The 27,552-nt window shown below is 42.5% G+C and overlaps 2 protein-coding genes and 1 long non-coding RNA gene across 17 annotated transcripts in view; 1 reads left to right on the top strand and 2 right to left on the bottom strand.

The window, feature by feature from the left end:
• The window catches only part of rgs12b (regulator of G protein signaling 12b), a 48,313-nt gene extending 38,511 nt beyond the window's left edge, over positions 1 to 9,802 (bottom strand). For 5 of the 6 annotated variants that reach the window (XM_042427439.1, XM_042427448.1, XM_042427417.1 and 2 more), the window contains exons 1-4: positions 8,847 to 9,349; positions 6,800 to 8,123; positions 6,210 to 6,449; positions 4,558 to 5,550 (exon numbers count right to left, since the gene is read on the bottom strand). In XM_042427439.1, coding sequence (XP_042283373.1) covers positions 4,558 to 5,550; positions 6,210 to 6,449; positions 6,800 to 7,891 — 2,325 coding nt within the window. In that variant the 5' untranslated portion in view covers positions 7,892 to 8,123; positions 8,847 to 9,349. The other variant, XM_042427428.1, reaches the window with a different exon arrangement.
• Positions 8,130 to 12,982, top strand: LOC121907954. Its single transcript, XR_006099137.1, has 2 exons — positions 8,130 to 8,524; positions 11,726 to 12,982. It is a non-coding gene; the product is annotated as an uncharacterized LOC121907954 (long non-coding RNA).
• Positions 12,983 to 14,237: 1,255 nt separating this feature from the next.
• htt (huntingtin) overlaps positions 14,238 to 27,552 on the bottom strand; it is a 30,182-nt gene continuing 16,867 nt past the window's right edge. For 4 of the 10 annotated variants that reach the window (XM_042427394.1, XM_042427397.1, XM_042427396.1 and 1 more), the window contains 30 exons: positions 27,385 to 27,507; positions 26,962 to 27,221; positions 26,675 to 26,817; positions 26,307 to 26,538; positions 25,873 to 26,014; positions 25,494 to 25,673; positions 25,045 to 25,221; positions 24,672 to 24,748; positions 24,147 to 24,282; positions 23,888 to 24,010; positions 23,575 to 23,782; positions 23,151 to 23,296; positions 22,659 to 22,836; positions 22,432 to 22,533; positions 22,083 to 22,267; positions 21,867 to 21,993; positions 21,615 to 21,718; positions 21,261 to 21,415; positions 21,026 to 21,165; positions 20,840 to 20,925; positions 20,596 to 20,726; positions 20,352 to 20,484; positions 19,843 to 19,998; positions 19,496 to 19,686; positions 19,064 to 19,178; positions 18,669 to 18,882; positions 16,689 to 16,908; positions 16,256 to 16,418; positions 15,159 to 15,319; positions 14,238 to 15,028 (listed from right to left, as the gene is read on the bottom strand). In XM_042427394.1, coding sequence (XP_042283328.1) covers positions 14,815 to 15,028; positions 15,159 to 15,319; positions 16,256 to 16,418; positions 16,689 to 16,908; positions 18,669 to 18,882; positions 19,064 to 19,178; positions 19,496 to 19,686; positions 19,843 to 19,998; positions 20,352 to 20,484; positions 20,596 to 20,726; positions 20,840 to 20,925; positions 21,026 to 21,165; positions 21,261 to 21,415; positions 21,615 to 21,718; positions 21,867 to 21,993; positions 22,083 to 22,267; positions 22,432 to 22,533; positions 22,659 to 22,836; positions 23,151 to 23,296; positions 23,575 to 23,782; positions 23,888 to 24,010; positions 24,147 to 24,282; positions 24,672 to 24,748; positions 25,045 to 25,221; positions 25,494 to 25,673; positions 25,873 to 26,014; positions 26,307 to 26,538; positions 26,675 to 26,817; positions 26,962 to 27,221; positions 27,385 to 27,507 — 4,722 coding nt within the window. In that variant the 3' untranslated portion in view covers positions 14,238 to 14,814. The remainder of the gene's footprint in view (positions 15,029 to 15,158; positions 15,320 to 16,255; positions 16,419 to 16,688; positions 16,909 to 18,668; positions 18,883 to 19,063; positions 19,179 to 19,495; positions 19,687 to 19,842; positions 19,999 to 20,351; positions 20,485 to 20,595; positions 20,727 to 20,839; positions 20,926 to 21,025; positions 21,166 to 21,260; positions 21,416 to 21,614; positions 21,719 to 21,866; positions 21,994 to 22,082; positions 22,268 to 22,431; positions 22,534 to 22,658; positions 22,837 to 23,150; positions 23,297 to 23,574; positions 23,783 to 23,887; positions 24,011 to 24,146; positions 24,283 to 24,671; positions 24,749 to 25,044; positions 25,222 to 25,493; positions 25,674 to 25,872; positions 26,015 to 26,306; positions 26,539 to 26,674; positions 26,818 to 26,961; positions 27,222 to 27,384; positions 27,508 to 27,552) is intronic. The other 6 variants (XM_042427399.1, XM_042427395.1, XM_042427393.1 and 3 more) reach the window with 3 other exon arrangements.

Below are 27,552 nucleotides of genomic sequence, written 5' to 3' on the forward strand. Positions count from 1 at the left end.
GATAACATTTGGAAAGTCTAGAAGAGCTGCATGATTTAATTGTTTTCTCCTCATTCAAGTTAGTGAAGAGCTAAACTGGAAGTTAGCTGGCTCAACCGGCAAAGTCTCTATGGTTACCCTTAACATTGGTGCAAATTCCCAAACAGGCGTTATTTGGATAAACTGACCACTGGGAATCTAAATGGTTACTTTCTCACCTGAAAAAGTATTGAAATTTAATAAAGTGACCTACTAACAGTCCTACAGTGAAAATTACAACAGCAATCACCGTCAGTTGGTGTGAAATGCATTCTGGGATACTTAGCTTCGGCCGCCTTCAGCACTACCAGTGTGCCAGCGCGGGAATGCCGCCACAGACACAAGATTAAAAAACTCCATATACTGTGAAATACAGAAAGATTTATCTGGTAGTGATAGACTTCACCAGCATTGTGTGAACTGGTTTGGCAAGGGCTTGAATGTAACTGGTGTTGATTTATATGTAAAAGTCCTGCACTGCAGGTTTAAGATGAGCCCAGAGGAACTTTCCCCCTCAACAGAAGAATGTGAAAACAAGCTTCTAGTGTCAAACATACATCATACAGTGAAGCACAAACATCCAAGTGAGGGAACAAGAAGAAAAACACATTTTTGAGTGGAAGGAGACTTTAAGGGATCTTTATCAAAAATGTCTGTTTATGTGTTTCTGTACTAAAATTATAATAATAATTAATAATAATTGTACTACATTTTTTTCTGTATTAAAAGTAATAGCTGCCAATATATTGTTATCAAATATCAGTATTGTTATCTGTATCAACCTTAAAAATCCATTATCTGTCGAGCTATGACACAGACACCTGAAAAAATATACGTAATAAATAATTTGATAACAGACCACTCATTCTCTCTAACACACCCTTGTTCAGTTTATTTCTTTATTATTATTAGTGCATGGGGACTTTACAGTACTCACACTCTTGGTGGACTGTGGACTATGTTCAATAACAACCATGCTCTTGAGTTTACCTGTTAATAATGCTCTCATAAATTCAGTGGATGTCTACATTATTACACAACTTTAATAAAAAAAAACAAACGTTTCCATTGATAATAATATGATAATTTTTCTATTTGTTTGCATTATCCAAACATATAGTAAATTATCCTGACCGTTATCCAAACACAAATTTTAATCTGTACCACAGAAAAACAACAATGTCCTTTCACCATATGACTGGTATCTGTGTGTATTGACTTTTGAGCCAGGTCCTGCTCTACTTGAGTGTCACTAGTAGGACAGGTGGTATAGAAAATTGAATGTCTAACTGTCATGTAAATGAAAATATAACATAACATGCTCAGTACCATCTTTTGCTTACACGAACAGAATCAGTGCAGCCTTGTCTGGAGTTTTGCTGTTACACATGCATGTCTGTTTAAGAGGGGTTTCTTTTTTTTCCACTTAAATGTTAAATTCCACATGTTAGACTTAGGCATGTACAGTCTTGCCATTTTGCCCGCAGTACCAGATTGTACTTTAGTCAACCACAGCCATAGCACAGAGACAAAAACAAGAGATGGACATTTATTTGGGTTTTATTACTGTGTCTGCTCACTGTTCTTTCATTTAATAATAAAGCTAATGATAATATATACAAATCATATTCAAGATATTCATATTTTTGTAAGGATTACTGCAGTGGAAACCCACTAACTGGAATGACTGAACTTAAAAGTGGCCAGCTGTTACATGACGCCATAAACTGCTGCCTAAAATGAGCACATGAGAAAATTAGTCACTGGGTCATCAAGATTTATTGTTAAAAGCCATCTGACAGTGATGTAACCAAGCTGACTGGTGCTATAAACTAAGATGAGAAGCAGCTTAGTCTTGCGTTGACTTCAAACAGTCTACAATTAGTCTATAATTAACCTTTTAACAACTGTTGCTCTTTTGTCTTTAGAGAACAACAGTAATATTCTGGTGCTTTCTATCTTCTCACAAATGGCATTTTCTTCAGACACTGTAGCATAGAGCATATATCAATGGACCCTAGTTGACTAATGAGGAATGAATCAATGCTGACAGGCTCCAGAGGCCAAACTATAACACATGTTGAATCTGACTGGCTGATTAGGAGCAGGTCTTGGCAGCATTTCATCAGGAGATGACCAGTGGTGTTGCCTGGATACCGAGTCAACCCTGCATGTGTATGTGTGTGTGTGTATGTGTGTCAGATAACACAGATTTGAACATTTGATTTGATGTTGACACAAATATTCTCACATAATCTCTGTTTTACCTGTTAAAAACAACTCTTATTTATGATGGCTAAGATGAGGAAAGCAAACAAAAGGTTTTGATGAACTGAGATTTTGGATAAAAATTAAACCGAAAATGAATGTCTGTTGATCTGAGCCAGTGGTGCTGGGGTTGTTATGGGTGTGGCTGCACCAGAGCTTTTTCAGAGAAACATCTGAAAGACAAAAATTTTAGTGGGAAATTCGCAGCTTGTATCTGTGCAGTAGATCTTCTCCCCCCTGTCTCTCTCTCTCTCTCTCCTCCTCACACACAAACACATGCTATCGATGTCACAGAAAAGAGGTATCCTTCCTGTTTACAACAATACAGCTGTCAACATAAAAACCAAACACACACACACACACACACACAAAACACTTAAACACTACACTAATCTGACCACAGCTGAATTAATGTGCTAAAGCCTTGAAGGCACAGTCAGTATAATTAAATGGTTCTTTTTTGATTACATGAAATACAATAAATGAAAAAAAAATCTAAAATAAATAATATATGTATCATATTTCAAGAGTCAAGATTAAACTGCTTGTTTCTGTATTTGGTATATTTAAAGACTTTAATTCCACAGTGAGGTATTCAATTAAAACATGTCATGAAAGTAGAGAAAAATCATGTCTACTCTGTTGGACAGATACACTTCAGATACCAAGAAAAATTAATGTATAGCTTTTTTTAATAAAAAACTGGCTTGGTTTCCTATGGAGGATCAAGGTAATGCAGGTTCCAAACAGTGAAACAGTGCCACCATGTGGCAAACAGTCATAGGCAATTAAAATCACATTGCCTCAATACACTTAATACACATACACTGTTTTTAACAAGTCAGGTAATGCTCAAAAAAGTATTACATACTTATGAAAGATAGATGAAGTGCAACAAATCTACATTCATCTCAGCAGAATCAGCATTTTGTCTCAACTGCTGGCATTCCGTGACAGCCACAGCCTCCAAAGCTCTGTGTCTCCAGTCAGAAGACATTTTTCAGAGAGGTTAACATCCACCTTCCTGTCACTGTCAGCCTCTACCCTGCCCCTCGCCTAGTAAACACTTCCTCTGATTGTCCCCTGGGGTCCCTGGGACCCTGTCCTCTAAGAGCTTTACTGGGGAAACTCCAGCCTGTTTCAATATGAAGGAATCAAGAGTCTATCCCCAGCAACTTCTTAAAATGTAAATCCAGTCAGAGACGATGCAATTGTTTCCTACATAGTTTTAAAGATTCTGTAGGAGCGTTTCAGCAGTCTGGCTGATGAGAGGTTAATGCAGAGGGAATCCAGTCGGGCTGGATATATATCTTTCACTCTCTGTATGTATCTGCTCCTTTCTTTTGTCTGTAAACAATAGCAGACAGTCAATAATGGACTGCATCTCAATGCAACAGGAAATTTATTCCCACTAAATAATGCAGCCAATGCATTCAACTGCAGATTTATCTTAATTGGAAAATTTAAAGTGTTTTTATCTACTGTTTGTCACATTAATTGATATAACCATGTTGTTTGAAACTCTATAACTTTCATATGCAAGGAAAAAGCTGTTAGTTGTGCACTATACATTTACTCCACTAAAACTTGTCTGAAAAGCTGCTCTGCTATTACCAGTGAGACTCATTACGGAGGGAAACAGGTGGTTTTCAAGTGAAGGCAGATGCTTGGCTGGTGCATAATATATGATCTGATACTGGAGCAGTGGGGATAAATAACTTATCAATCCACTTGTACTAAGCCTGGGGAGAGAGCCAACTGGGGTGCTCGCATTATTCAATATAGTACAGGCATGTTTGGTGGGGTAAACATGGTCCATGGAGACTTTCAAACCACTGAAAAGTTTTACATCTGAGTGAGAAAGAAACTTCATTCAAGACCTGAACGAATTAAATGCAGGGCGTTGAGAGGGAAAGGGTGAGAACGCGGAGGATGAACACAGATGGATTTATAGCCTCGATAAACTGTAGTCTTGGACAGACTCTAGTCAGAGTAAATTTCCACAGCACGGGTGTGTGATGGGGGATGCTACCTGCTGCCCGGGCTTCTCATCTCATGTTCACTTTTAACACAACTCTTCCAAAAGGCCACAACCCGCAAACTGGCACAGCGTAACACATCATAAAATGAACTGTTATGGAAAAACTGACCATTTATAAGGTTAAAATATGTGAACAAAAATGAATAAAATCAGTGGTCAGCAGGAAAACTGATAGAAAAATCAAGGGTATGACTAATAAAAACACTTTCACAATTTTATCAAAAATTTACCTTTTTCTCTCCATCCTTGGTGTTCCCTCGTTTCTTCTCTCTTTCACCTCTCTCTGCCCCAGTTCTCTCCCTGTCACCAGCACCAAATAGCTTCTTAGCCCACTCATCTTTCTGAGCAGCCAGCCGGTGGGTGTGGGTGTGTGGATGTGAAGGAGGAGGAGGCTGGCTCCCTCCAGGTGGTGGCAGGTGGTCTCCAGGGGCCAGTGGGGCCCGGTAACGGTCAGCTGGGATCTTGTTCATGGGCGGGGGCAGGGTGCTGCAGTTAGCTGATGACCATCCGTCGGTGGATTCGGCGTATGACTCCTGATCGCTGCTCAGGCCCTGGAGGTGGCTGTGGTGGTGCTGCTGACGCCAGTCTCTCAGTACATGGACTGGCAGCCACCGTTGCGGCTCCACCCCTCCTCCTGCTCCTCCTCCAGCCCCTCTCTTTTCTCCTCCTCCCACAGCTCCTCCCCGCTTCCCTGGTGAGTAGTGGTGTGGGTGGACACCTCGAGAGTGCCTGCCGGGCACGTCAGGGTGAGCCAAGGGGAGAGGGTGAGGGAGGTCAGCCAGGTGTGGTTCGTGACGGTAGTGGCCATTTCTCAGAGCTGGTGGAGGAGGAGGAGGTGGGTGAGAGGCTGCGGCTCCCAGGGTGGGGCTCCAGGCCTGCTGGGATGAAGGTGGACTGTCCCAGTGGCGTGGCCCAGAGACATGGTTGTTGTTAGGAGGACCTCCAAGGTCAACTAAAAGCACTCTGTTGCTCTTCTCCTCTGGTAAAAAGTTGCCGATCCCACTATCACTGTTGCTGCTGGTGCTGTGGTTCTGCTGGGCATCGTTGTCTGGATCATGGAAAGCCCGGGCCCGGACCCCTTCAATGTTGTCCCCCATGTCCCGGTAGAGTACAGAGACAAACTGGAGGAGAGGCTGGGAACTGGGGGGGAATTCCAGGCAGCCTCCTGTGTCGGGGTCAGGGGTACACTCAAAGCCAAACCTTATGGCCACGCCCAAATGGACCTGAGAAAACAAGCATTTAAATGTCAAACGTTTGAAAAAAAATGCACAGGTATATATTTGTATCTGCTGCTAAATGTTTTTTAATTGAATAAAATGTAACTGATAGTATTTCTATGGCTGATTAGAATAAGCAAATTAAATAAACTTAAGGCTTTCTGTAAACAAAAAAAAATCAAGCAGCATCATACCTCAATACTTTTTGAGTACTAACCAAAATATGTCTGTAGCACTGAGTATTGACATCTGCCAAGCTGGAATTGAAAGCTTGCCCAGATTCTTATTCTTATTTACTTATTCTGTAATGAGATATTTCCTCATTTGAAGCAGAAATGTGGTATTTTAGACTGTATTCTATTGAGGAAAATGTCTTTTACAGCTGCTTTGTGTTTACACAAAATTACAAAAAACACATATTTGAGAATTCTAGCTTATTTTGTTACAGTTTTGTAGAAAAACACATCTACGCCCTCAATGTGAGGTCTTCAGGTCAGATTTTACATAATAGAATGTGCCATGTATCTGTATAAACACATTTATTCAGTTCCGTTTATTCAGGTTTTACTCTTGATAGAGTTGTGATAAATGGAGCAGAGGTATTTCCGTTTGAAGTGCGATTTGTAAATCACAATTATATTCCATCACTGTCTCTCTGTTCACACCTGGTGGTGGCAGAGGTCAGGGTCCACAATGAACACGTGACAGGAGGTCCTCAAACCACCCTCTTCATCTCTTCCGTTGCTGAAGTAACGGTCATCGTGGTCATCTGTGGCCTGCATTGTGACCAGTCCGAAGAATCGCCGGTCATCGGGACAACAGGCGCTGAAGGCAAGTTTTTCTGCAGGATAGGTGGCCAGGACCTGACCTCTGTCACTGCACAGACGCACACTGTCATGCATGACCTGGAAGGATATACGTAACGCATGTCACGACTTGATAGCAGGGGAAATAATGAGACAATCACAGTTACCAGACATCCTTAGCAATTGCATGATGACAGACAAATTTTCATCTTGATACACTGTGTTTATACTGCTACAATAGAATAATCTTGTCATTTTATTTATTGCTTTCCAGCACTTAAAGTATAAATGCTAACAGACCTGTTAAGTGTTGACTTTGAGGCCTTGTGGCAAACAAGATTAAGGCTTACTAGGCAACTGAGTTTACATTAAGCCACTATTGTTTATGCTGAATTAAAAAATATGTCAAGTTATTGTCCTCAGATGGGATACAGAACATTTAATCTAACCTTCATAAGGACCAGTGAATGGATCTTTTGCTCGGCCCTGAGGCGCCTCATGCTCCCTCTGATGGCTTGCAGGCTGTCATTCTCTAGACTCGTCCCTGTGGAGGCCAGCTCAATGGAGCCAAGATAGCCCACAATCATGCCCACATTGAGGATGCCCTCGCCAGGCTCTAAGCCCATGTCACCCCCATCTCCTACATCCACATCTTGCTCTTCATGGTGGTGCAGGTGCAGATGGCGGAAGTCTGAGTCCAGGAAGACCGAATCATCACAAAGAACCTGAGCCATCTCCTCCTCAGAGAGTAGGATGGGGTTGCTCTGAGAACGGGAGGAGCTACGATATGGGGGGAACTCTGGATCAGACAGCGGACGTGGTTTGGACGATGAAGTGACCCCAGGTCTGTCCTTGTCTGAGCTGCTGGAAGAGTGGCTGGAGTTCTCAAAGATCATGTTAAAAATTCCTCCAGACTGCAGCTCCGCCACCACCTTCTCTGCCCGGTTGATGCCCAGCTGCTTAGAATCCAGTTTAGGTTTGTACCAACCCCCACGGGCTCCACAGCCTGACCTGCTGTTATTGTTGTTGTTAACACTATTGTCGTAGAAACCATCCAACTCATCATCGCTAGAGCATGAGTCCAGGTAAGATGCTGCCATTGTGTTGCTGCTATGGTGACGACCACCGGAGGTGCGTTGGTGGTGATGGTGTCGTCTGTGACGCTCCCCCTCAGCAATTACTAGTTTCAAGACGCCAGAGCAGCGTCCAATCAGTTTGACCACGTCCTCATGGGACGCCTTGGAGACGTTGATGTCATTGACAGAGAGGATGTAGTCTCCTGATCGCAAACCCACATAGTCCGCAGGGCTCCCTTTCAGAATGCAGCTGAGAACACAAGGGCTTTGGCCTGACAGTGTAAAACCATACCCGGTTCTCCCTCTTGCCACCTCCACAGCCCGGATACGGCCCTGCTGAGTGGAGGAGGATGAGGAGGGTGGAGGAGGCTGGGGCAGACCGAGCCCACTTCCACCACCAGGGCGTCTCTTGGATGATGCATCCCCTTGCCTGAACATTGTGCCAGGGAACTTTCTCTTGTCCATTAATTGAGTGAGTTTCAATTAGTCATTATACGTCCCTATGCTCTGTGATGCTCAATCAGGGACACATATCCACTGTCTGTCTCCTTGTCAAACGGCTCTGCTGTCAAGCTGCTACGAAAAAATGAGTCGCAGTTCTAAATGCAGCAGAGGGGTGAGAGTTTGGCTTTAGCTCTGGCACCGGCTCGCTACTGAAGCAATCCCATCCTGGTGTCAGTCGCTCCCGCTCATTTACCTGCAGCAGAGCAGAATAGAGCCAAGTCAACCATGAGAGTTTTTTCCTATACTAACATACTCCTGTTGTCTCTACCTGAGCCTCTATCATACTTTTATTTTATATGTAGACCAAATATGCTGTCTGTGTAGCCTATGTGGCAGTATAGCAACTCAATATGGTAATAAAATCTGACAAAATGTCAAGGAATGCAATTATTATACTGTTATTGAGTGCAGTGATGGTAGTAAATAAAGTGTGTGGAGGGGAAGGGACTCTACATGCAGCAAAAGCTGGATAGGGTGGAGTCTGAACACTTTTTGTCCAATGGGGAAGCATGTTTTCAAAGCAGAGGCGTTTTCACACCTGGCAGACATGCAGGTAAATTGGTCAGACCCAGCCTACAACACCTGCACTGTGTGGTAACTTCAGCTTGTTAACTTTCATAAAGTTGCATACTCCTTAGAAGTAACGTGGCGGTTCGCTTTCGTTCGTGTTCTACTATTTGGTAATACAGAGTCCAAAACATTCACTGAGATGAAAATGTAAGAAAAGTTAGCTGACGCGTTGCATTTGCCGTTAGCAGGTTAGCCGCGCATGCTAACAAAAGCTAGGTCTCTTAGGGTAATGGCCGTTGTTGAGGGATATTAACAGCATGTATTAGTATGACTTTACAGCGGAGGAGTGCATGCGTTATTCCTTTCATTTACAAGAGTTAAAAACTTTTTTCTTGCCGTCACTTACTGTTCGAAAAAAGTGCATCCACCCCTGCTTAAACGTTAGTCCCGCCCCTCGATTTCCAGCTCTTTGGAATGTCGGCCTGTAACCATGACAACGGCGGTGTACACAGGCTTTTAAATGCTGTCATTGGTTTCCCGGGTTGTCAGTCAAAACAGTGAACGGTTAATGTGGATAAATTGACAAAAGTTAGATTGAGAAATCCCAAATAAAAAGTATCAACAGTCGCCGGACTCCACAGGTGTCAAAAATTCAGCGTGACTAGTAGAGCTGATGAATGTTGGGCGTTTTACTGATAACAGCGGGCGTGTATTGATGTGTGTTTTACCACCACGCAGCGGGAAAGAGAGACAGCAGAGGGGAACGACAACAGCTGGGTAACATAACGCCTCAAGTTGTAAAGCAGCGACAGCAAAGTAAAAAGGTGGATGCAGGTCTTTTTTTCATGTTCCGACAAAAGACGTTTTTTGGTCTAGCGGGTTCACTTAGTAGGAGAAGTAGTGAGAGAAATGACTTACTTGTCGGTGCCAGACGATGCTGCTGCCCGGGCAGTGGCCATAGTTTTGTAGCTAAGGTTAGTTAGGTAAACTCATGGACACGATGGGTAAACAAAAGAAAAGGCTGCACCATCTGGCGAAGTAGCCTTAAAGAGGAGGAGGAGGAGGACCGGAGGAGAGGGAGGTGTGTTTAGAGAGTGGGCAGCAGAGGGAGGGGAGGGGGGCATCAAACTGTTCAAATAATGCAAGAAAATTCACTGTAAAGTGTTTAAATTCCTTATTTTCATATTGGCTATATTATCTATTATGTCTGGGAAAGACAAGTTTACTGAGGCTGAGGGCAAACAGCTGCTGAGCAGTGACATCAGGCCCTGTCTGTTTTTTTGGAGGAAGGGTCCTTGAACTAAAGATAACACTACTATGTATTAAATATAATAATAATAATGATAATACATTTAATTTGTACTGCACTCTTCATTCATAGTGAAACTCAAATCGCTACAGTATTAATACAATAGAACACAACATAAAGATGATAATAATAATGAGTTATGATGAAAAAGCCTTAGGGCTGCAACTAACAATTCTTTTCGTTATTGATTAATCTGTTTATTATTTTTTACTTTTATTTATTATAAGTTTGTATGGTGGTAAGGCAGGTGGGGACAGGGGAGTGGGGTGTTCCTGTTTGTCGTTGAAAACTCAACATACTTGTCTATCGCTGTGTGTTTTCTTATGGTCCAATACACAATCACCAATAAATTGTTGAAACTAACATTACATAACAAAGTTTAAAGCTGATATTAATGTAAGTTGTTCATTTTGTAAAGCTCTGTCTGATACGCTGCTACATTTAGTTTGGACTCTCACACTAGAATATTAAGATCTTGCCTGTTTTTATTATTGCTAATAAATGTAATGATGAATGAATGAGAATAAAAAGTGTTGTCTATAATCTGTCTATTATCTTCATGATTTATTGATTAGTTAAAATGTCAGAAAATGATGAAAAATGTCGCTCACTGTTTCCCAGAGCCCAGGGTGATGTCTTCAAATGTCTTGTTTTGTCCACAACTCAAAGATATTCAGTTTACTGTCACAGAAGACTAAAGAAACCATAAAATATTCACATTTGAGAAGTTGGAATCACAGAAACTTTTTTTTTTCTTAAAAATGACTCAAAATTCACAAAACAGCTTAAATGTGAAACAGTTGTTCTTCATGTCAGTGATGTAATAAAAGTTGCCTGTTTCAGCAAGAAATTTGCATGTCTGAGTGTCAAAAAAATCTTTGATGTGTATAGAGTAGCTTAACTTTGATACCTGAATTGCTGTTTCAAACTAGAAAGACAACCAGTTACAACACAGTAAGACATTCACACACCTGTTGAATTATTGTTGGTTTTCTTACCTTCAAAAGTTCCGATTTTGCTATGTAGAGTCGCAACAAGCTCCTACAGAAATATCTAAAACATTGTTAGGATATCTACATTTCTTGGAATCTGCTCATCTTAATGATGTACTTAGTTTTACATTGTAAATATGTGCTATGCTGACTGTAAATCATACAGATGACAAGATAAAACCCTTTGTAAAGTTCAGCCATTGGAAGTGTTTGCCATGTGCAGTTGCTTAATACCTGGGCCATCATGATTTTAGCTCAGGGCTTCATGAGCCATATGGTAGCTGCTGGGTAATCTTGTTAATACCTTTTAATCATGAAGCAACATCTTAATGGGCTCCTGTAAAAAACCAGGAGCCACATATATTTTCATACTGTGTGGTCTATAAAAGGGAATTACAGGCTTGCTGAGAAAAGGAAATTGTGCAAAATGTGATAACTTGATCATGTAAGAAGTCAGTTAAAGGTCAGATAACTGGATTCATGACATTATATAAATATAATATGCTACAATAGACCTTTTCAATGAGAACATGTTGGTAAATGGTGTATTTTCTGTGTGCCCAGCTCAGCTTGACCATTTGTTGCCCTTCTGGCTAATCTTGTTGGGTGGAAACAGCTTGTTCTTTCTGGCACAGAGGAAGACAAGGCAGAACGTTTTAATAGTTGTAACCTCCCAGGTTGATCATGTTGGTGCGATTTTCACAGGAACACAGCGGAGACACAGTGGATCCTGTGTGTGCTGAGCAATCAAATTTGTACTATCTTTACCTGAAAGCACATACGACACCTTCTGGTTTGCCTTTGAACTCTCAGGAAGAAAGTCATATAATCAAATCACGAGCATCACACAAGATAGCTTTAACATCTTTAAATAATTTATTCATGTTTTCAACAGATCATATGCAGTGATTAATCTCTTTAAAATAATCAAATCAACTGAAATACACTATCTCTTTCATTCTTTTTTTTTTTTTTTTTTTACAGGCAATTGTAAAAAATAAATGTGAAGGCTCCGAGGGTCCTGCTGGGGGTCCAAACTGAAGAAAGGGAATCCCATCATTCTTAGTCTGTGCCTCTTCTGCAGCCTCCACAGAAACAGGATCATTGAGTAATTCTAAATAGCGGCAGGTAGTCGCCAAACTGTATTTTCAAGAAAGGGGAAAAGAGGTATTTTTTTTTTAGAGCCAAGCACTAACATGTTAATCGCAAAGACAGTTCACATTATGGGACATTTTATGAACCTGGCAGAGAAAAGCTTTAAATGATTCTCAGCGTTTATTTTTTTTTTTTATTACATTAAACCAGTAACTTGACAATGTAAGTTGTCAAATATGCTCTGAATTGTTCCTTCTTCAAATGGGAGGAAAGTGGAAAAAAATGTCTTCAAGGGAAGCGTGTTAAACCAGTTGAACATGACCTTTGTCCCTGACCTCCACGCCCATCTCCCAAAACCACAAAAGATTTCTGGGCAATCGCATTACCCCCTGCAGGGGTGTCCAGTCAGTCTTTTGCTCTTCTTATGCCCGGAGAAGATACTCAAAGACAAACTGAAAAGAAACTTTGTTCACTCAAGCAGTATGAAATCCTGTTTTTGAATAATTTCCTTAAAGCAGTGCAGGAAAAAAAAAAGGTTGTTTTGACATCCTCCATTACTTTTACCCTCTCGACACAAAATCCAAATAGACTCTGAAGAGACTGTTGATCTTCCTACTGAGGGAAAACAGGACTCATTTAGGTTCATTTAATCTGCTTCAGGGAGGCCTCACACTGGAATTTCAATAACAGCTGCAGTCTGCCAAGCAGCAGAGGACTCACTCATTTATTGTGTGAATACATTAATTTAACATGATCAAAGGAAACCAGTCACATTGCCTTTAAGGTTGGAAAGTGGTACCATATTGAGCAAACAAAATCGCTGTGATGTTTTTACTTTTATGTACTGTAGGACTCGTTGCATATCCAGAAAGCGCCTAACAACATGAGAAGAAGTTCAAGTTTTTAAGTGCTAGGTGTATTTTTAATATTCTGCACAAAGACAATGAATGATGAAATATTTACCAATCTTTAACAGAGACAAAACAATATTTAAAGCTCAACAAAAACAGAAAATTCCTGCTGTCCCGTGGCGTCACTACGCTACACTTCCTCCTCTGTTGATTTGTCAAAGCTGCTGTTGGTTGCTAAGGTTACAAGGCTCCCTTTGGATTGTGTTGCATCTCTTCCACACAACAGTACCCATGGAAATACAGTATTAAGGACTATGCAAGAAAATAGCAGTAATGCTAAGCATGCTTTCAAGCTTTCAGTGTACAGGACATACATATATTCAGTCTTTATCTAAGGCAAGTGTATGTACAGAGTAACGAAGCCCAGCACGCTCCCAGGCAACTCAAGGTCAAGTCTTCAATAAAAACACTATAAGCTTGTTGCTTTCTGCATTCTGCGGTCTTCTGATTCACTGTTTTTTTTCTTTTTCTGATCATATATCTATGTGTGTGTTTTAAAACGGACAGACAGAAAAGAAAATGGCATCACATTGTCTTACTGTCAATTTAAAGATCTCTCATCTTTACACAGTTCTTATCATGCACCATGGCTTTCATATTACTTTACAATTACTTTGTACAAGATACGAAGGTAACTCCATTTAAAGATGACTGTAAATTACTTTGTCTTATTACAACAATAATAATCACATCTTAACATCCTGAGAATTAAAAAAGTACAGGAAATGGACAGGTGGAATCATTCAGGTGCACTGTGGGATCATCATACAAGACTCGAAAGAAATTTAAAAAAAAAAAAAAAAAAAAAAAGGACTAGACAGATGAGCAATATCATAAAATCATGAGGAAATGTTTTCCCCCTCTGCTACTGATAAAAAAAAAAAAAAAATTAAAAAAAACCACACTGCAATTTTGGTATTCTTCTTGCTCAACAGTTTTCACTGTCTCAAGTGTTGATACTGTATATGGGCCCTTGAAAACAATTAAAACTGTATAATTTTGGAAAGCGGCAGAAAATGAATATATACCTGTCTAGTTCTTTGTTCTCTCAATGACGCATCCACAACAGGCCACTGCACAGATACAGGAACTGTAACAACTTGCTGAAATGGGTGCAAACAAGTTGCCCGTTTTTTGCAGTGACGTATACATGTGCAACATCCATCCCCTGCTTCTCATCATCATCATCTTGAAAACAAATTACTATGGCTATTAGTGATCATTCTTACACATAAAATATTTTACTATTAACTCACTCTGTGTGTGTCACATAAGGACAACAAGTAACTTAAATATTTAAAAAAAAAAAAAAAAAAAAAAGTCTTCAAAAGATACTAATTATTGACAACATTAAGCAGGCATTTCTGACTACATCTCCTGTGTCAGCCCATTGTCAGTTTCCTAACCAGACTTTAAGCACTCTAACAAAAAATGCACTGAAAAATAGATGCATTGAAACTTGAAATATAGTAAATACTTTGCATTTTCTATTTTTTTTTTCTCTATTTGACTTTACTGACATCACAATACTCAAGCAAGTCCTCACAGGAAAATAAATCTAATTTTGTGTTTGATTAATGTTATCTTTATATGTTTGTTTTTTTAATCAAGGTGCTGGGTAGGAGGAAGTGTTCGAAGGTGCTGTCGTTCGTCTCGAGGAATGCTCTGTGCAGGGGAGGGGGTTGTGGTTGTAGGCAGAACCACAGTTTGAAGGTTTTGCAGTCAGTGTCCTTCATATAAATCACTCTTCCTATTCAGAGACTGTCCTTTTACATTTAACATACACCCTAATAGTTATACGGATTGACTACTGAATTCATCATGGTGACATCAGTAGTTCTTCTCATTTCAGATCAGTGAAAAGGAGGGAAACGGATGAGGCTACAGTAGATTATTCTAACACATTTTTTTCCTCCCCTCCGTCTCAGCTTGAGGTGTATATGGTGAGCTCGTTTCTCACCCTACCACAATCATCACTCTAATCCACTTTTCTCCCCGCGTGCTTCATCCCCCCCCCCGCCCCACAGCTACTCTCTTTGCCTCCGTGTCCATCTCAGTCCGCTACCCTCAGAGTGATGTATCCTGGTGGATTGACTTCAAGCAGCCCAGCAGCTGGTAATAAGGGCTGCCTGGCGAGGCCACAGTCTCAAAGACAGATTGGAAAGCCCTGCGGTCCAGCTCCTCGTCAATCTGGTGCCTGTAGAAGTCCATGGCCACCAGGCAGAACAGGTTGACATCCACCACCTCGCTGGAGCCCATTCGGCTGATTACGTGTGGCAGTCTGGTTAAGAGCAAGGGGGGTTAAGGACAACAGCTCACACTGTTTGGTACATTTACACCTCTATGCTACTACATAAACAACTCAATCAGCGTCTCGCTCATGAGCTTTACTGTATGTCATGGAAGGATACAGGGCTGAGATCCACTGGGAGGTGGAAGCAGAGACAAAGAAGCAGGAGAGGCTCCACATGGCCATGGCCACCGGTGTCCTCTGGGTGAAGTTTGACAAGGACAGCAGCACCCAGTCTCGCACCATAGATGACTGGCCTGTGGCATGGAGTGTCTGGAAAACCTGGAGGTGGATGCACAGCAGAAGGAAAGTTAAAATCTCACTGAAGTGTGACATTGTTTAAAGCGTCTGAAAAAAGCAGCCCAGCATTCAGTTTGATTTTTGCAACAATAGACAATGTAGATATACTTGGGAAAGGAATCAACAAAAAAATGCACAATACAGTCACAGATTCATGCTTATTTTTTTTTACATCTACAACATGTAGTTTTAAAAAGGCATTGCCAGTTTTGCATCACCACTTAAACCACTCCCCCCAGTTTGACCAGTCCAGATTTCATGTACTGGGCTAGATTCTCACTGGAGGTTTTGCAGACATGCTGCTTCTTATTTTATTATACTCTCAATTGTAACAGTACAATGACATTGATCTCGTTTATTCTTTATTTTACATCCCTGAAAAAAAAGGAAAGAAGGGTCACAGTGTCTCTGCTCCTGCTTGATGTTGTCTTGACAACCTTTGTCTAAAATCAGACAACAGGTCTGATTAGACAAAGAGCTGGCTAGAGTTGTCAAAATGGAGGTACCAAGTAACAACTTCATTGAAATTCTGTGTCAGGCTCCTTGCAAGAAGCAAACTACCAGTAAAAGAGCAGAGACTTGAGAGCACTGTTGTATTTGTCTGGTGAAAGAATCTGATTTGACAATACAAAGAGTGAAGTACAACCGTTTTCATTTTTCAAAGTAGGAGAAGCACAGGTGTTACTAATAACATTGATAATGGCTCTGTTCTATCCATGTGTCATCCCAGTAAGCCATGACAGTGAGCCAACATTCACAATAGCAAAACACCTCAAAATGTCGAAATACGTTTATCAGATCACATTCTGTCTTATGACTCTCCTGCAAAGTATGTTTTCCAGCTCGTTATAGTAGGGCATAAACTGCCAGAGAGAAAATGTATTTTTGATCGGCATGAACTCATGCCCTACTACTGACCTTGTAGACGACAGTGGCCATGAATTGCGGATAGGGCTGCTGATTGGACAAAAACTCTCCGATGACCTTGTTCATGACGTCCTGTGGTGGGAAGAAGTCGTCCAGAAACTGAGGCAGAATTCTGGACACCACTCGAGCCTCGCTGGGTAAACCCTTCCTGATCCTGCGAACAGGAAACACCCCCCCACGGAAGAGCAAATCATGATAGGAAACAAAACGAGTGCATCTACGGTTTATCAAGAACTACAGCAGCTGCCAACATCAAATTATTTTTTGGACACTACAAACCCACAGAGATCATCACCTTGAAGGTGAAGGAAGAAAGCTGGAGAATAAGTAACGTTGTCTTTTTCTGTTACCAAAGCTCTGCAATTTATGTAGAAGTGAGGGTGTGTGTGTGTGTGTGTATGTGTGTGTGTGGGAGTGCGTCTACCTGTCGAAGAGCACAGAGACCCTCTCCATGGCAACAATGATCGACTCGCTGTCTGGGGCCTGAGGGTCAGAGTGGGCGGGGCGACTGGCGGGGCTGGCTTTCTCCTTGCCTGAGGAGAAACCAACATGACCCGCTGTGACGCCCGCCGCCTCCGCTACGGCAGAGCCAGAGTCAACCTGACCTCTAACCCCTGTCACTTCTGAACCCGACGCAAGCACCGCTGAGAAGACGAGAGGGGGGGGTGGCACCGGTTGAACCAGTGGGGGAGAGGTTAGAATAGGGGTATGGACACCGATAATCACAAGATTCAGATGAGAATTTAGTTGACCTCAAAATAGAAGATTGGTGAATTTCTGGGAGCTACCTTCAGTCAAATTGGCTTTATATTCCTTCCTTTGTAGTTTCTTTTGTAAGTGACTAGTGCTTAAAGTATTAGAGGTTTTCTATTGCATGTTTCTTGAGTACATTACATTCTAGCTTAGCCTCTCCTGTGACCTGAATGTGCTTCAGCTTGCTTAGCTGTAAAGCACATAAAAGGGAAGTATGAACAAAGTTAAAAAGTTGGTTTGCAAGAGTTTGGGTTTACTCAAAGAATTTGCTGGATTGCTCTTGGCAACAAAGAAATGTTATTTAACCCGCCAGCACAAGGAGAAGAAAATGCTTAGGGTTGCTAGAGTTAGTTGGGGCCAACGTAGGGGTTAGAGGTAGGGTATATCAGATGTATACAATACATAAAATCACATGCAGGGTGCAAGCAGGATTTTTTTTTCCTAAATGCCATCATATAAGGCTGGTTGGAGCTTTGAAATGTCTGTTACACTGTTATGAGATGTAATGAATTTAAATAGCTAATATTAGTCATGACATGGTTCACAGTGAGTACAAGCAAGTGTTACTGACATTACTAACTGTGGGTGTAAAGACAGCTGATGTGTAAATGTGGCAAATGTAAACATGCAAATTTGGTACTATGACAAATTATTGTTACGATTGAAATTGTGGGCACAGTATACTTTCATTATACAACATTAATCTAAGATGGAGACTCTCATGCATATAAAATCGGTGCGCTTTTGATGTATCACTAAATATAAAAACGTTCAGCAATTTGTCATGTGGATAGTATGTACTGTCAGCTGCATGCAATTTTGGCATACACAGTCAGGCGCAAGCTCGCAAGTCAGTTTTTCAGTACGCCTAGCTGCAGCAACACATTCCCACATAGTTATTCTTAAGCTTGTCCCAGATTTCCTCTTTAACACTTCCCCTTTGTTTCAGTCACTCACAGCTGTGAGGGGTTGAGATAAAATAACTGCAGAAATGGGACACTACTTTACTGACTTTTACACATCAGAGGCCACAAGTGGGATTGGGGTTGAGTGGAGGAACACTTTTTGTATCATTTAACAGCAAATCAAATCCTACATGATACAATATTTTTAGGTGTTTGCAAGGTGTTAATACAGAACCCCTTAAGTCCTGTAAGATATTTTGTCTTGTATGCACAAGTTATCTTGAACAAACAAGATTTAAAAAAAAGATTCTAGTGATAGTGGGCTCTGTAGTTTATGATAGCAAAGGCAAATATGTAGGAGGAGGTGGAAGGGTCACTTCACAGGGATAACGCTTTATTTTACATGCTATTAGGAAAGGATGGAGTCTAGGATGAGAACACAAGGAATAAATGGGACACAGCTTTATTGTGGTAGAGTAATAGTTAAACTTGCTGGTCAGCAAGCTTAAGCGGGGATAGCCAATTATAAATTAGTCTACCACTAATAAAGAGTGTCCATGCAGGTGAGTTAGCCAGCTAGCTCGATGCTATAGTGAGCAGCGGATTGTGAAAGTCAAGTCACAGCAGCAGTAATGGTAGCACCAGTCTTAATGTTGTGCATGCTGGTGAGTTAGCCCACATGCTAGATACAACAGTGCATTCAGTGGTAGATTTGATGTGCGTCAGTTAATTAGCGTCTTGCTTACCAGTGTACATGCAGGTGAGCATGAGGCCCAGGGCAGCCATGGCTCTGTGTGGTGACGGCATGTTCACTCTGTCCACGCTGAGTTTGACCAGCGCTTCTCCATCCACGCGTGACAACTGCTCTGACAGCAGGAGGCGCTCCAGACCCCGCAGCACACAGTGATAGATGACGGAGGGAGTGGAGTCCTCGCTGGCCGACACCATCACACCGCACACCTGGAAGACGGGGACAAAAGCAGGAGATAAGAAAACAAAGAACAGATCAAAAAGGAAAGGATGTATAATGCCAGACACACTGCAAAAAGCTAATGAGTTACTTAAGTATTCAGGATACAACTTAATTTGTCACAAATATGCAGACTGATTCTTTTAAAATAAAAGAAAAAGACTTATTTACCTGTATAATTCCAGCCATAAACTCAGCTCCTACATCCAGAGGGTAGTTCTCCATCATGTAGAAGGCCACTGCGCACATCACCAACACATGCTGCTGATTATGTAGGTTCACACAGCTGCAGGACACAGGAGAGGAGAGAAATATATGAAGTAATGGGCCCAAATACACTTTGGACGAAACGGACTAAATAGAAAGACCAGTTGATATTTGTTTGAAATGTGAAGAGCAGCACCTAGTGGCCAAGAGTTGCACTGCACTCTTCACCTTATTAAGGTGGATGAAACAAACTTATTTCAAGATCTACTTACAGTGCAGTCACTGACATTAAACACATATTCTCCGAGGCTCTTTCATCATTAATCCAGCTTATTAGATGAAATGAGGTCTGTTTGTGTGTGTGTTTCTGAAACAGAGGATGAGTGTGATACTCACTGAGCGATAGCCCTAAGGTTGGAGAGCAGGTATTCAGAGATGGTAGGGATCAGCTGTTTGGCTGTGTCATCCAGCAGGTCACACTCCAACACATACAGCACTCCATGCAGAGCCCCCATGCGGCTGGGCAGGTGGGTGCTGCGCAGGGTCGTCTCCAACAGGCGACACACGGGCTCTGCTATTGCTTTGTCCTTTTAAAAAAAAAAAAAAAAAACACACACACAAGGTTGAGGTGTCTTGCATATTGTCTGTAGCTTTAATGGTAAATGATTACAGCTCTTCTATATAACAAAATCATCTTTGCCCCACTCCTCCTCCATCCACCACCCACACACAGCTCTACTCACCATGCCCAACACAGCAGCTGCCTTGCAGATGGCAGGCACCAGGTACTGATTGAGGATCTCATCCTCGGGCGGGTGGAGCTTCTGTAGTTCCATCAGGGTGGAGAACATCATGTCAAACTGGTTCCTCTCCGTGAACAGGTCCGACACTGCCAGCAGCTACAGAGACAAGAGAGAGATGCCACAAAAACTTTAGGTCAAGTTTAACATGACCTAATGTGAAACCTAAAGAAAATTTCACATTAGGTCATAGGCCTATTTCTTGGATCCACCCTCAAATATTTGCTCAATATTTTAATTTATTTACACATATTTGCACACTAGCCAGTGATACTGGGCATTAGTATGTCTGTAGAATGGTTATTCTCAGAATGTTTAAGGAAATAAAAGCTTATTCCTCTAATCTAATAAAGATTCTTTTTAGTATTTTAGACAACCTTTTACTAATGTGAACAGACAGATCCTTAGCTGAACAAGCGAGATGATATCTGAGCATGTGCATCGTAGCTCACCGATCGGACCACTTCACTGACGAGTATGGTCGGAGTCCTCCTGTTACTCGGGGAGCCGGGGATCAGCCACTGACTGTAGAGCTCCAGAAGAAACTGGGAACATGAGTGAATGTCCACACCTGCGCGGTGCTTCCTGAAAGCACACAGACAGACAGCAGTAGGTCAGGGCGTGTGCGTGCTTGTTTCAGTGCATATGCGTAGAAACTGAAGAAATGTGTGTATGCCTGCAAATTATTTGTCTGACCTGGAGTTAATAGGAGATATGGGTGGGGAGGTGGGTGCTGGAGTGTCTGCTTCATCTTCTTCATCCTCACCCCATTCTTCCTCCCTAAGCGGGGTGATGTTGTTACCTAGCCAAACTGAATGGATGGAGACCTGGAGAAAGAGCGATGACAAGTAGAACAAACCCTTAGCATTACACTATTGAAAATCTAGCACTCCTCAAGCTTCCTTTATTTTTCCTTCCTCTTCTTTCATGCGTCTCTTACTTGTCCCAGTTTGTAGTCCATGTTGCCCATCTCCCTCTCTGTATTGATCTGAAGCAGTAGCTTCTCATGGCTGATCAGTGTGCCTGCTGAAACAGAAATTAAGAAATTTAGTAAATTAAACACGTGGTAGGCGTCATTGCAGGAGCTAAAGATATAAAAAGTGTGTAAATGTTTGTTGTCCGTTACCTGCAGAGGCTGCTGACAGAGAGGGCACAGGGTCCCAGGCATGGTAAGGGTGGTGTGTGTGGACATTGTCTCTCTTAGACACAAGAGCCTGAATTTCTCTCTCCACTTCACCCCTTATTACTGCAAGTTTCCTTCCAAATCTGGGCACACACACACACAAAAAAATCTCCAAATATTGTTGCATATTTCTTTAGGGCACTACTACAGTGGAAACAGAAAAGGGCTGCATAGCTACCGTGTTTCCAGAGCCTTGAGGCTCTTGTTGCGGGGCTGCTGTTCCAGACAGCTGACTGCAGGGTTGCCAGCAGTGGGCAGAGTCATGGCACTCAGCACCAGGCTGGTGATGGCCTGCACTGCCAACACATTCAACTGGGTACGCTCCAAGTCCTCCTAGACAGCAAAATAGATGAGGGGAACAGAATTTCAGGAGAATTTAAATTTTTCAGGTATCATGAAACAGTATTTTAGTGCTTACTCTCTGAACAAATAAATGTTTGTGGATGTTTCTCATCAAAGTAAGCATTTGTGTGAGTGTTTAAGCAGGTACATAGGAGTCATGAGTTTTTTTTAGTATAGTATGTGCGTATACCTCCTGCTGCGTCTCCTCCTCCTGGTCCATTGTGATCGGTTGGGTGACCAGCACCCCCAGCAGAGTGGCCCAGGTCTCTTCAAACTGAGTCCTGCTGCTCCAGCCTATGTGAGGAAATATGTAGAGGTCACATTCAGACAAAAAAACCTCACTGATGCCACATTTATAAACTAAATGTGCACAGGTGAATGGAGACAATAGGGAAAAGCCCATTTCATAACTCTGTGTGTGTGTGTGTGTGTGTTTCTGTACCTAGTGTATTGATACGGTAGAGGAACTCTCTGAAGACATCCTTTTCCTGCAGGAAGTCCACGGGGATCTCAGGCAGCGTTGTGCCGAATTCTCCTCCTGGCTGTGGGGACCAGCCCAGTTTCCAAACCTGCACACAAGCACAGTATGTCAAAGTTTATACTGTATGCCATGCAGACACATATACAACCACAGATACAATTTCTTTCACATACTGACCAGTGGAGGTACTCGGGTGAAGCTGTTGACCAGAGGCAGTCGGGACAGACTGATCACAATGTTGCGCAAGGTTGGTGTGAGAAAAGCAGGGATTGCACTGTTCCTATGGTGACCCAGGGAAAGGATGCTCTGAAGGCCTTCCACCAGCTCCGCCATGATTTCACATGCTTGCCACTCACACATGTCTGCAACACAATGAGGGAATCTGTCATATATTCCCTCCAGCTTTCACCTGGGATCTGCTCAGAACACCATTAGACATTGAATGGAGTGATGCGGCAAAGCACTGAAATACTAAGTTACATGAAACAACCCAGCAGTTTAAATGGTTCTGTAAGTGAATGCTCACGGTCAGCATGTGGTGAGTCCACTTGGTCTTCTTCAGCGTCTCTCTCTGCCTTTGTCTTCTTCTTCTCTGGATACAGAAGCTGGTCTCCGGGACTCACAGCCACTGGAAGGCCAAGACAAAGTTTTTTCCATCAGCATAGAATGCTTTTGTTTGTTTGTTTATTAAAATGGCATGTAACCACATTAAGTCATAGGAAATGTACAAATGTGTCCTCCTGGCCTCCTTACCTGCAACCATAATGAGGCGTAGGCAGTAGATGAGGGAGCAGGTGTGTGTGGTGTACTCTGGGGTGGAGAGTTTGTTCCAGACGCAGGGCTTCTGCAGAGCCAGACACAGGCAGGACAGAGCCCACTGCAGGTCCACACTGAGGGGCACGTGATCCTGGAGCAGACGCCACACTAACACCTGGGCAAAGAGAGAGAGAGACACACACGTGTTCAAGAACCATAACTAACACATTTGAACGCTAGACAAGATTGTATGTTGGTGGCTCATGCTTGAGGTAATGGATAAATGCCATCCCCATAAATGGCACCAAATGTCAAGTAAACTGTACTGAGTGAAGCATTGAAATCTTAAAATCTTTCTAAACTACAAATTAAATATTTTTGTTCATTTCATTTTATGAATCTACAAGCAAGAATCAGTCCTCTCACCCAAAACACTCAACAGGCAAATAGACAATCAAATGTTTAACATGTTAATATGTGGTCTTTTACCTCTGCGGCAGTGCAGGTGAAGGTGGTGATGAGGTGTTCCTTGTCAGACGGGATATGTAGTGAGGAAGGCAGCTGGCTTACACTGAGCAGGTACTGGGACAGAGCTCGACAGAGCGACAAAACCCTGGGGTAGAAACCTGGCTTATCTGAAACACATTGATGCATTGAATGCATTAATGCAGAGAATACTTCAACTCTAGGTCCACAGATTTTCCAGGCTTCAAACTGACAGTTTTCCTGCTTGTCATATATAGCACTCAGTGATTTACACAACTCCTCCTGCTCACTAAACTTACTTAAAATCTAAACTTCTTCTTCGTCTGTTAAATGAGCCAGACTCTGATCTAACAGCATTAGAAATTACACGACTCTGCCTTGTGTGTTTAATCCACCAATCTCTCCTCCTGATTCTTCCCACTCTTACCATACACATCAGCCAGCTGGTCCCAGTACGGCTGTGACTGGGAGGGCGGCAGGAAGGACTGGTGTGGGGCAGGAAGTGACTGTGTAACCCCTGCAAGCTGCTCTAAGGTCACCTGCAAGGCTGTCTCCAACAAGAGTGACCCCTGACCCCGTGCTAACCGCTGCACTCCCATACTCAGGCATGGACACAGCAGACTGAGGTTGAAATCCTGGAAAATAAATGACCAAGTTTAAGTTGGTGTTAATATAGAGTCAATGTGGAGTCAGTATGTATAATAAAAAAAAGGGGTGGTGTGTGTTTGTATCTGTGTTACCTTGCAGCTCATAACGTTGAGAAGATCAGCAGGAGGTAGTTTGGTAAGGAGCTCCGTAGTCTCCAACAGCGAAACGTCTCCACGAAGACAGCACTGGGACTTCACCAGAGCCACATACCACTCCTACGACAAAACGTCCGCAAGAAAAGTATTTTTCTTTTGTGCTGTTGAGCAAAAAAGTTCCTAAAAGCTGCTCTTGCATGCTTGTGAGCGAGACAGAGTCAAACCTGGAATACAGACTCAAACGCTGATTCATTACCTTATCTGCAATGACCAGTTCAGGCGCAGGGGGTGGATCCCCATCCAAGGGGTGTGATGTCACAGGAGGGGTGGGGCTGCTGGTGTCAGCAACAGTGGCTCGGAACCTGTCCAGCAGGGAGTAAAACCTCTGATGCCTGTGACGGGAAAGATGAACGAGGATATGACACCTTTAGTTTTTCCAATTTGACAGAGATTGTTAACAGGCACAGGTGAGAAGTCTGGTTGGCTGTAATGCTTAAATGTCACTTTCCCCTGCTACGCATTGTAATGAAATTAGAGCCGGTAGTTTTCCCATCATTTAGGGTCCAGTATTTCAATCCATTTGGTTTTGGACATCTTAATGTTTTGCTTTTATTAACTAGTTTGTTTTATTTATGGTTTTGTTGTTGACATTCTGTTTATTCCTATAAAATCTAATGTGAGTAAATGTGTACAACAGAATGTTTCATTGTAAAACTTAATACCCTGTGTTTTAATGCTGCACGCTATTCCTCATAATGGTTGTAATGCCAGTGAGCGTTACCTCTGAGCCAGGCCGCTGGTCTGGAGGTATTCCTGGATCCTGTCCAGTTCCTCCACAGGCAGCTGAGCTATACTATTCTAGAGGGTGGAAGGATTAACAAAATATCAACTTGAAGGAGATGACAAGTACACTACATTAAAGTTCAAAATTTCAGCATTAACACCCAAGTAAAAACATTCTCAGCTTTTCCCCTCCAAATATTCACCGATAGACACAACATTTGCATCCAAGTATGTTTACCAATTGTATTATAATGGATTTATGATTCTTTTGAACCCATACAGGTTGCCTACTTGCAAGACAATAAATTAGGCCTTATCAAGTGTTCAAATTACAAGAACACTCCTCTGTGACAAGAAAACCCTCACTGTACCTGTAGTGTCTCAGCCAGCAGCATCTCTACCCTGCGACACGCCAGTGTGTCCACCATACGAGCCAGAACCCTGAAGGGTGTACTGAGCAGCTTGTCCACATACAGCATCAGCAGAGAGCCAGACTGGCTCAGGTGGATGCCTTCCAAACACTGCAGAGTCTTCTTCAACATGGTAGGCTGCAAAGAAAAATGGGAAGCACATGCAGAAAGAGACAGAGAAAGAAAGATGAGTGCAAAAAAAAGTGTTACCTCACTGATGATACACGTCAGCATTTAACACATATTTAACATGGTGGTCTAAATAAGATTCAATTGTGGAAATGAATGATAGAAATAAGAGAATTAAGTAGAACACTGAGTAGTGAGTAAAACTGGGCAACCTGAATATAGAGGAAAAACAGAAGTTGAGATGAGAGGAAAAAGACAAGGGTAAAGAGATGTAATCTCACAGTAGTGAGGTTGTCACAGCGGGACTGGATGGCCTGGATGAAGAGGCCGCTGGCAGCTGAGTTTCGGTGCACAGCGCTGATGAAATCTTGCACTGGAGGCTCATGGGAAAGGCTGATGAGGTCACGTACGTGGTTGACGATCAGCCATGTCAGATGCTCTGAGTCGTGGAGGTTCTGACACTAAAGGAGATGGAAAAAGTCACAATTGAACTGAAAGAGCAAGATCTATCCCGACCTTGGCAAGAGTCACTCTAAATGGTTTGAATGGTGTCGCAACGGTTTGCAGCTAGAAATAATTAATAGTATTACGGTTTATTTGTAATTAATTTCAACAGTATGTAAATATTTTGTATTGTCCGACATTCTTAAAGAGTCTCACCACATAGTCACAGAAGAGGATGAGGGCTCCCCTGTGTACAATCTCTCTGTTGACCATGGATAATTGGGACTCAGGTTTATCCTCTTCACCTTCTCCTGAGGAGTGGGGGCTCAGCAGCTTCGTGCACGAGAGGCTCTGTCTCCTGATAGAGGGAAAGAAAGGAGGATGGACACAGGGTTGGCAGACGGGAAGTTTGGGAGGGAGTTTTATTTATATAGCGGAAAATCATAAAGGGCTTTACAATCTGTACAGCATATAACCCTTCTATCCTTACACCCTCTGCGCCGAGCTCAAGTATAAACAGAAAATCTACATCATTTAATTGGCACAATGAATTGTCAGATGGTTTCTAGTGCACTAAAATTAGTAAGAACATTCTAGTTTTTATCATTTGTATTTGTTGCATTCCGTTATACTGCCTTCACTGTTCTTACCTGGGTGTCTGGTGCACCTCAGCCCACCAGGAGTAGTTGGTGTAGTCGATGATGAGGAGGACCTGGCACCAGAGCAGCACCAGGGAGGGGTGGGTGGTGATCAGGCACTGCACCATGCTGTTCAGACCCTCTAAAGGGTAGAAGAGGCCAGCCTCAGAGCCGCCAGTCTGTCCACTGCCACTCTCGCCCTTCAGAAGGCGGCTGGCTGCAGCTGTGATCCTACGAAACATCCCTGGATAGCAAGAAAAAGAAAAAGGGAAAGGTTAGTCATTTTTTTCAAGAAAACTGGCTTACATTCAAAGTGCACTGATTTGTAAAACGTTTTAATATAACATGTAATATATGCACACATTATAATATATGCTCACCACTTTTGAAGACATGTATTAAACACATGAGCAGTGTGCCCAGCTGCTGGCAGTAGAAGGTGTGTTGCTGCTCTGTAATGTCCACTTTAACCCGTCTGGAGGAAATGTCATCCAGCAACACCCCTACCAGCTGGAGTAGGAACCTGGAGGGAGGGGACGGGGTGAGGACAGGGAAGTCAGACATGTGAAGGAAAATAAATTGCAAGAAGGCAGGGAGGGAGTAGCAACACCCCTAAATTCTTGATGTCAGAGGCTTCCAAAATATACACAACAGTGAACACACTAACCTGGCAAAGGTTTCCTCGGGCAGGGCTTTTTGTGCCTCGCCATTAGACTCCTGGTTACCGAGCACGTCGGCAGCGGATGGGTCATTTGGAGAAGGGTTTTGCTGATGGAGGCGGCGGATTGTGTGGCAGGAAAGGAGATGTGGGGAGAGGGAAAGCTCGTGGATCCGTGACAAGACAATATCCTCAGTGGACTGAGAGACGAGCACTCTGAGCACCGCCAGGATACCGGAAACCCACAGCTGGACTGTAGCTACTGATGCCTGGAGGAGCGGAGGTTTGATTATAATTCAGACTTTGTGGAAAACACTAACATTTTGCAATCAATTTAAAAAAATAAAAAAAAAGTAGACAAGATGTTTAGGTACAACAATTTGGTAAGTGTATGTGTATGCATATATTCAGGTATCAGATGAGATGTCTCACCATGCTGGCCGGGGTGGTGAACATACTCTTGAGCAGCATGTCTACAGGTCTCAGAGAGGAGGGTGCTACACTCTCAAATAGAGTGTTCAACACTCCCAACGCCTCAGGGGAGTCCAGATGCATCTGTGGAGACACAACACACAGATGTGTTAGTTGACAGCAGATAAT

This window comes from Thunnus maccoyii, chromosome 2 (assembly GCF_910596095.1).
Source record: "Thunnus maccoyii chromosome 2, fThuMac1.1, whole genome shotgun sequence".
Lineage (NCBI taxonomy): Eukaryota > Metazoa > Chordata > Actinopteri > Scombriformes > Scombridae > Thunnus > Thunnus maccoyii.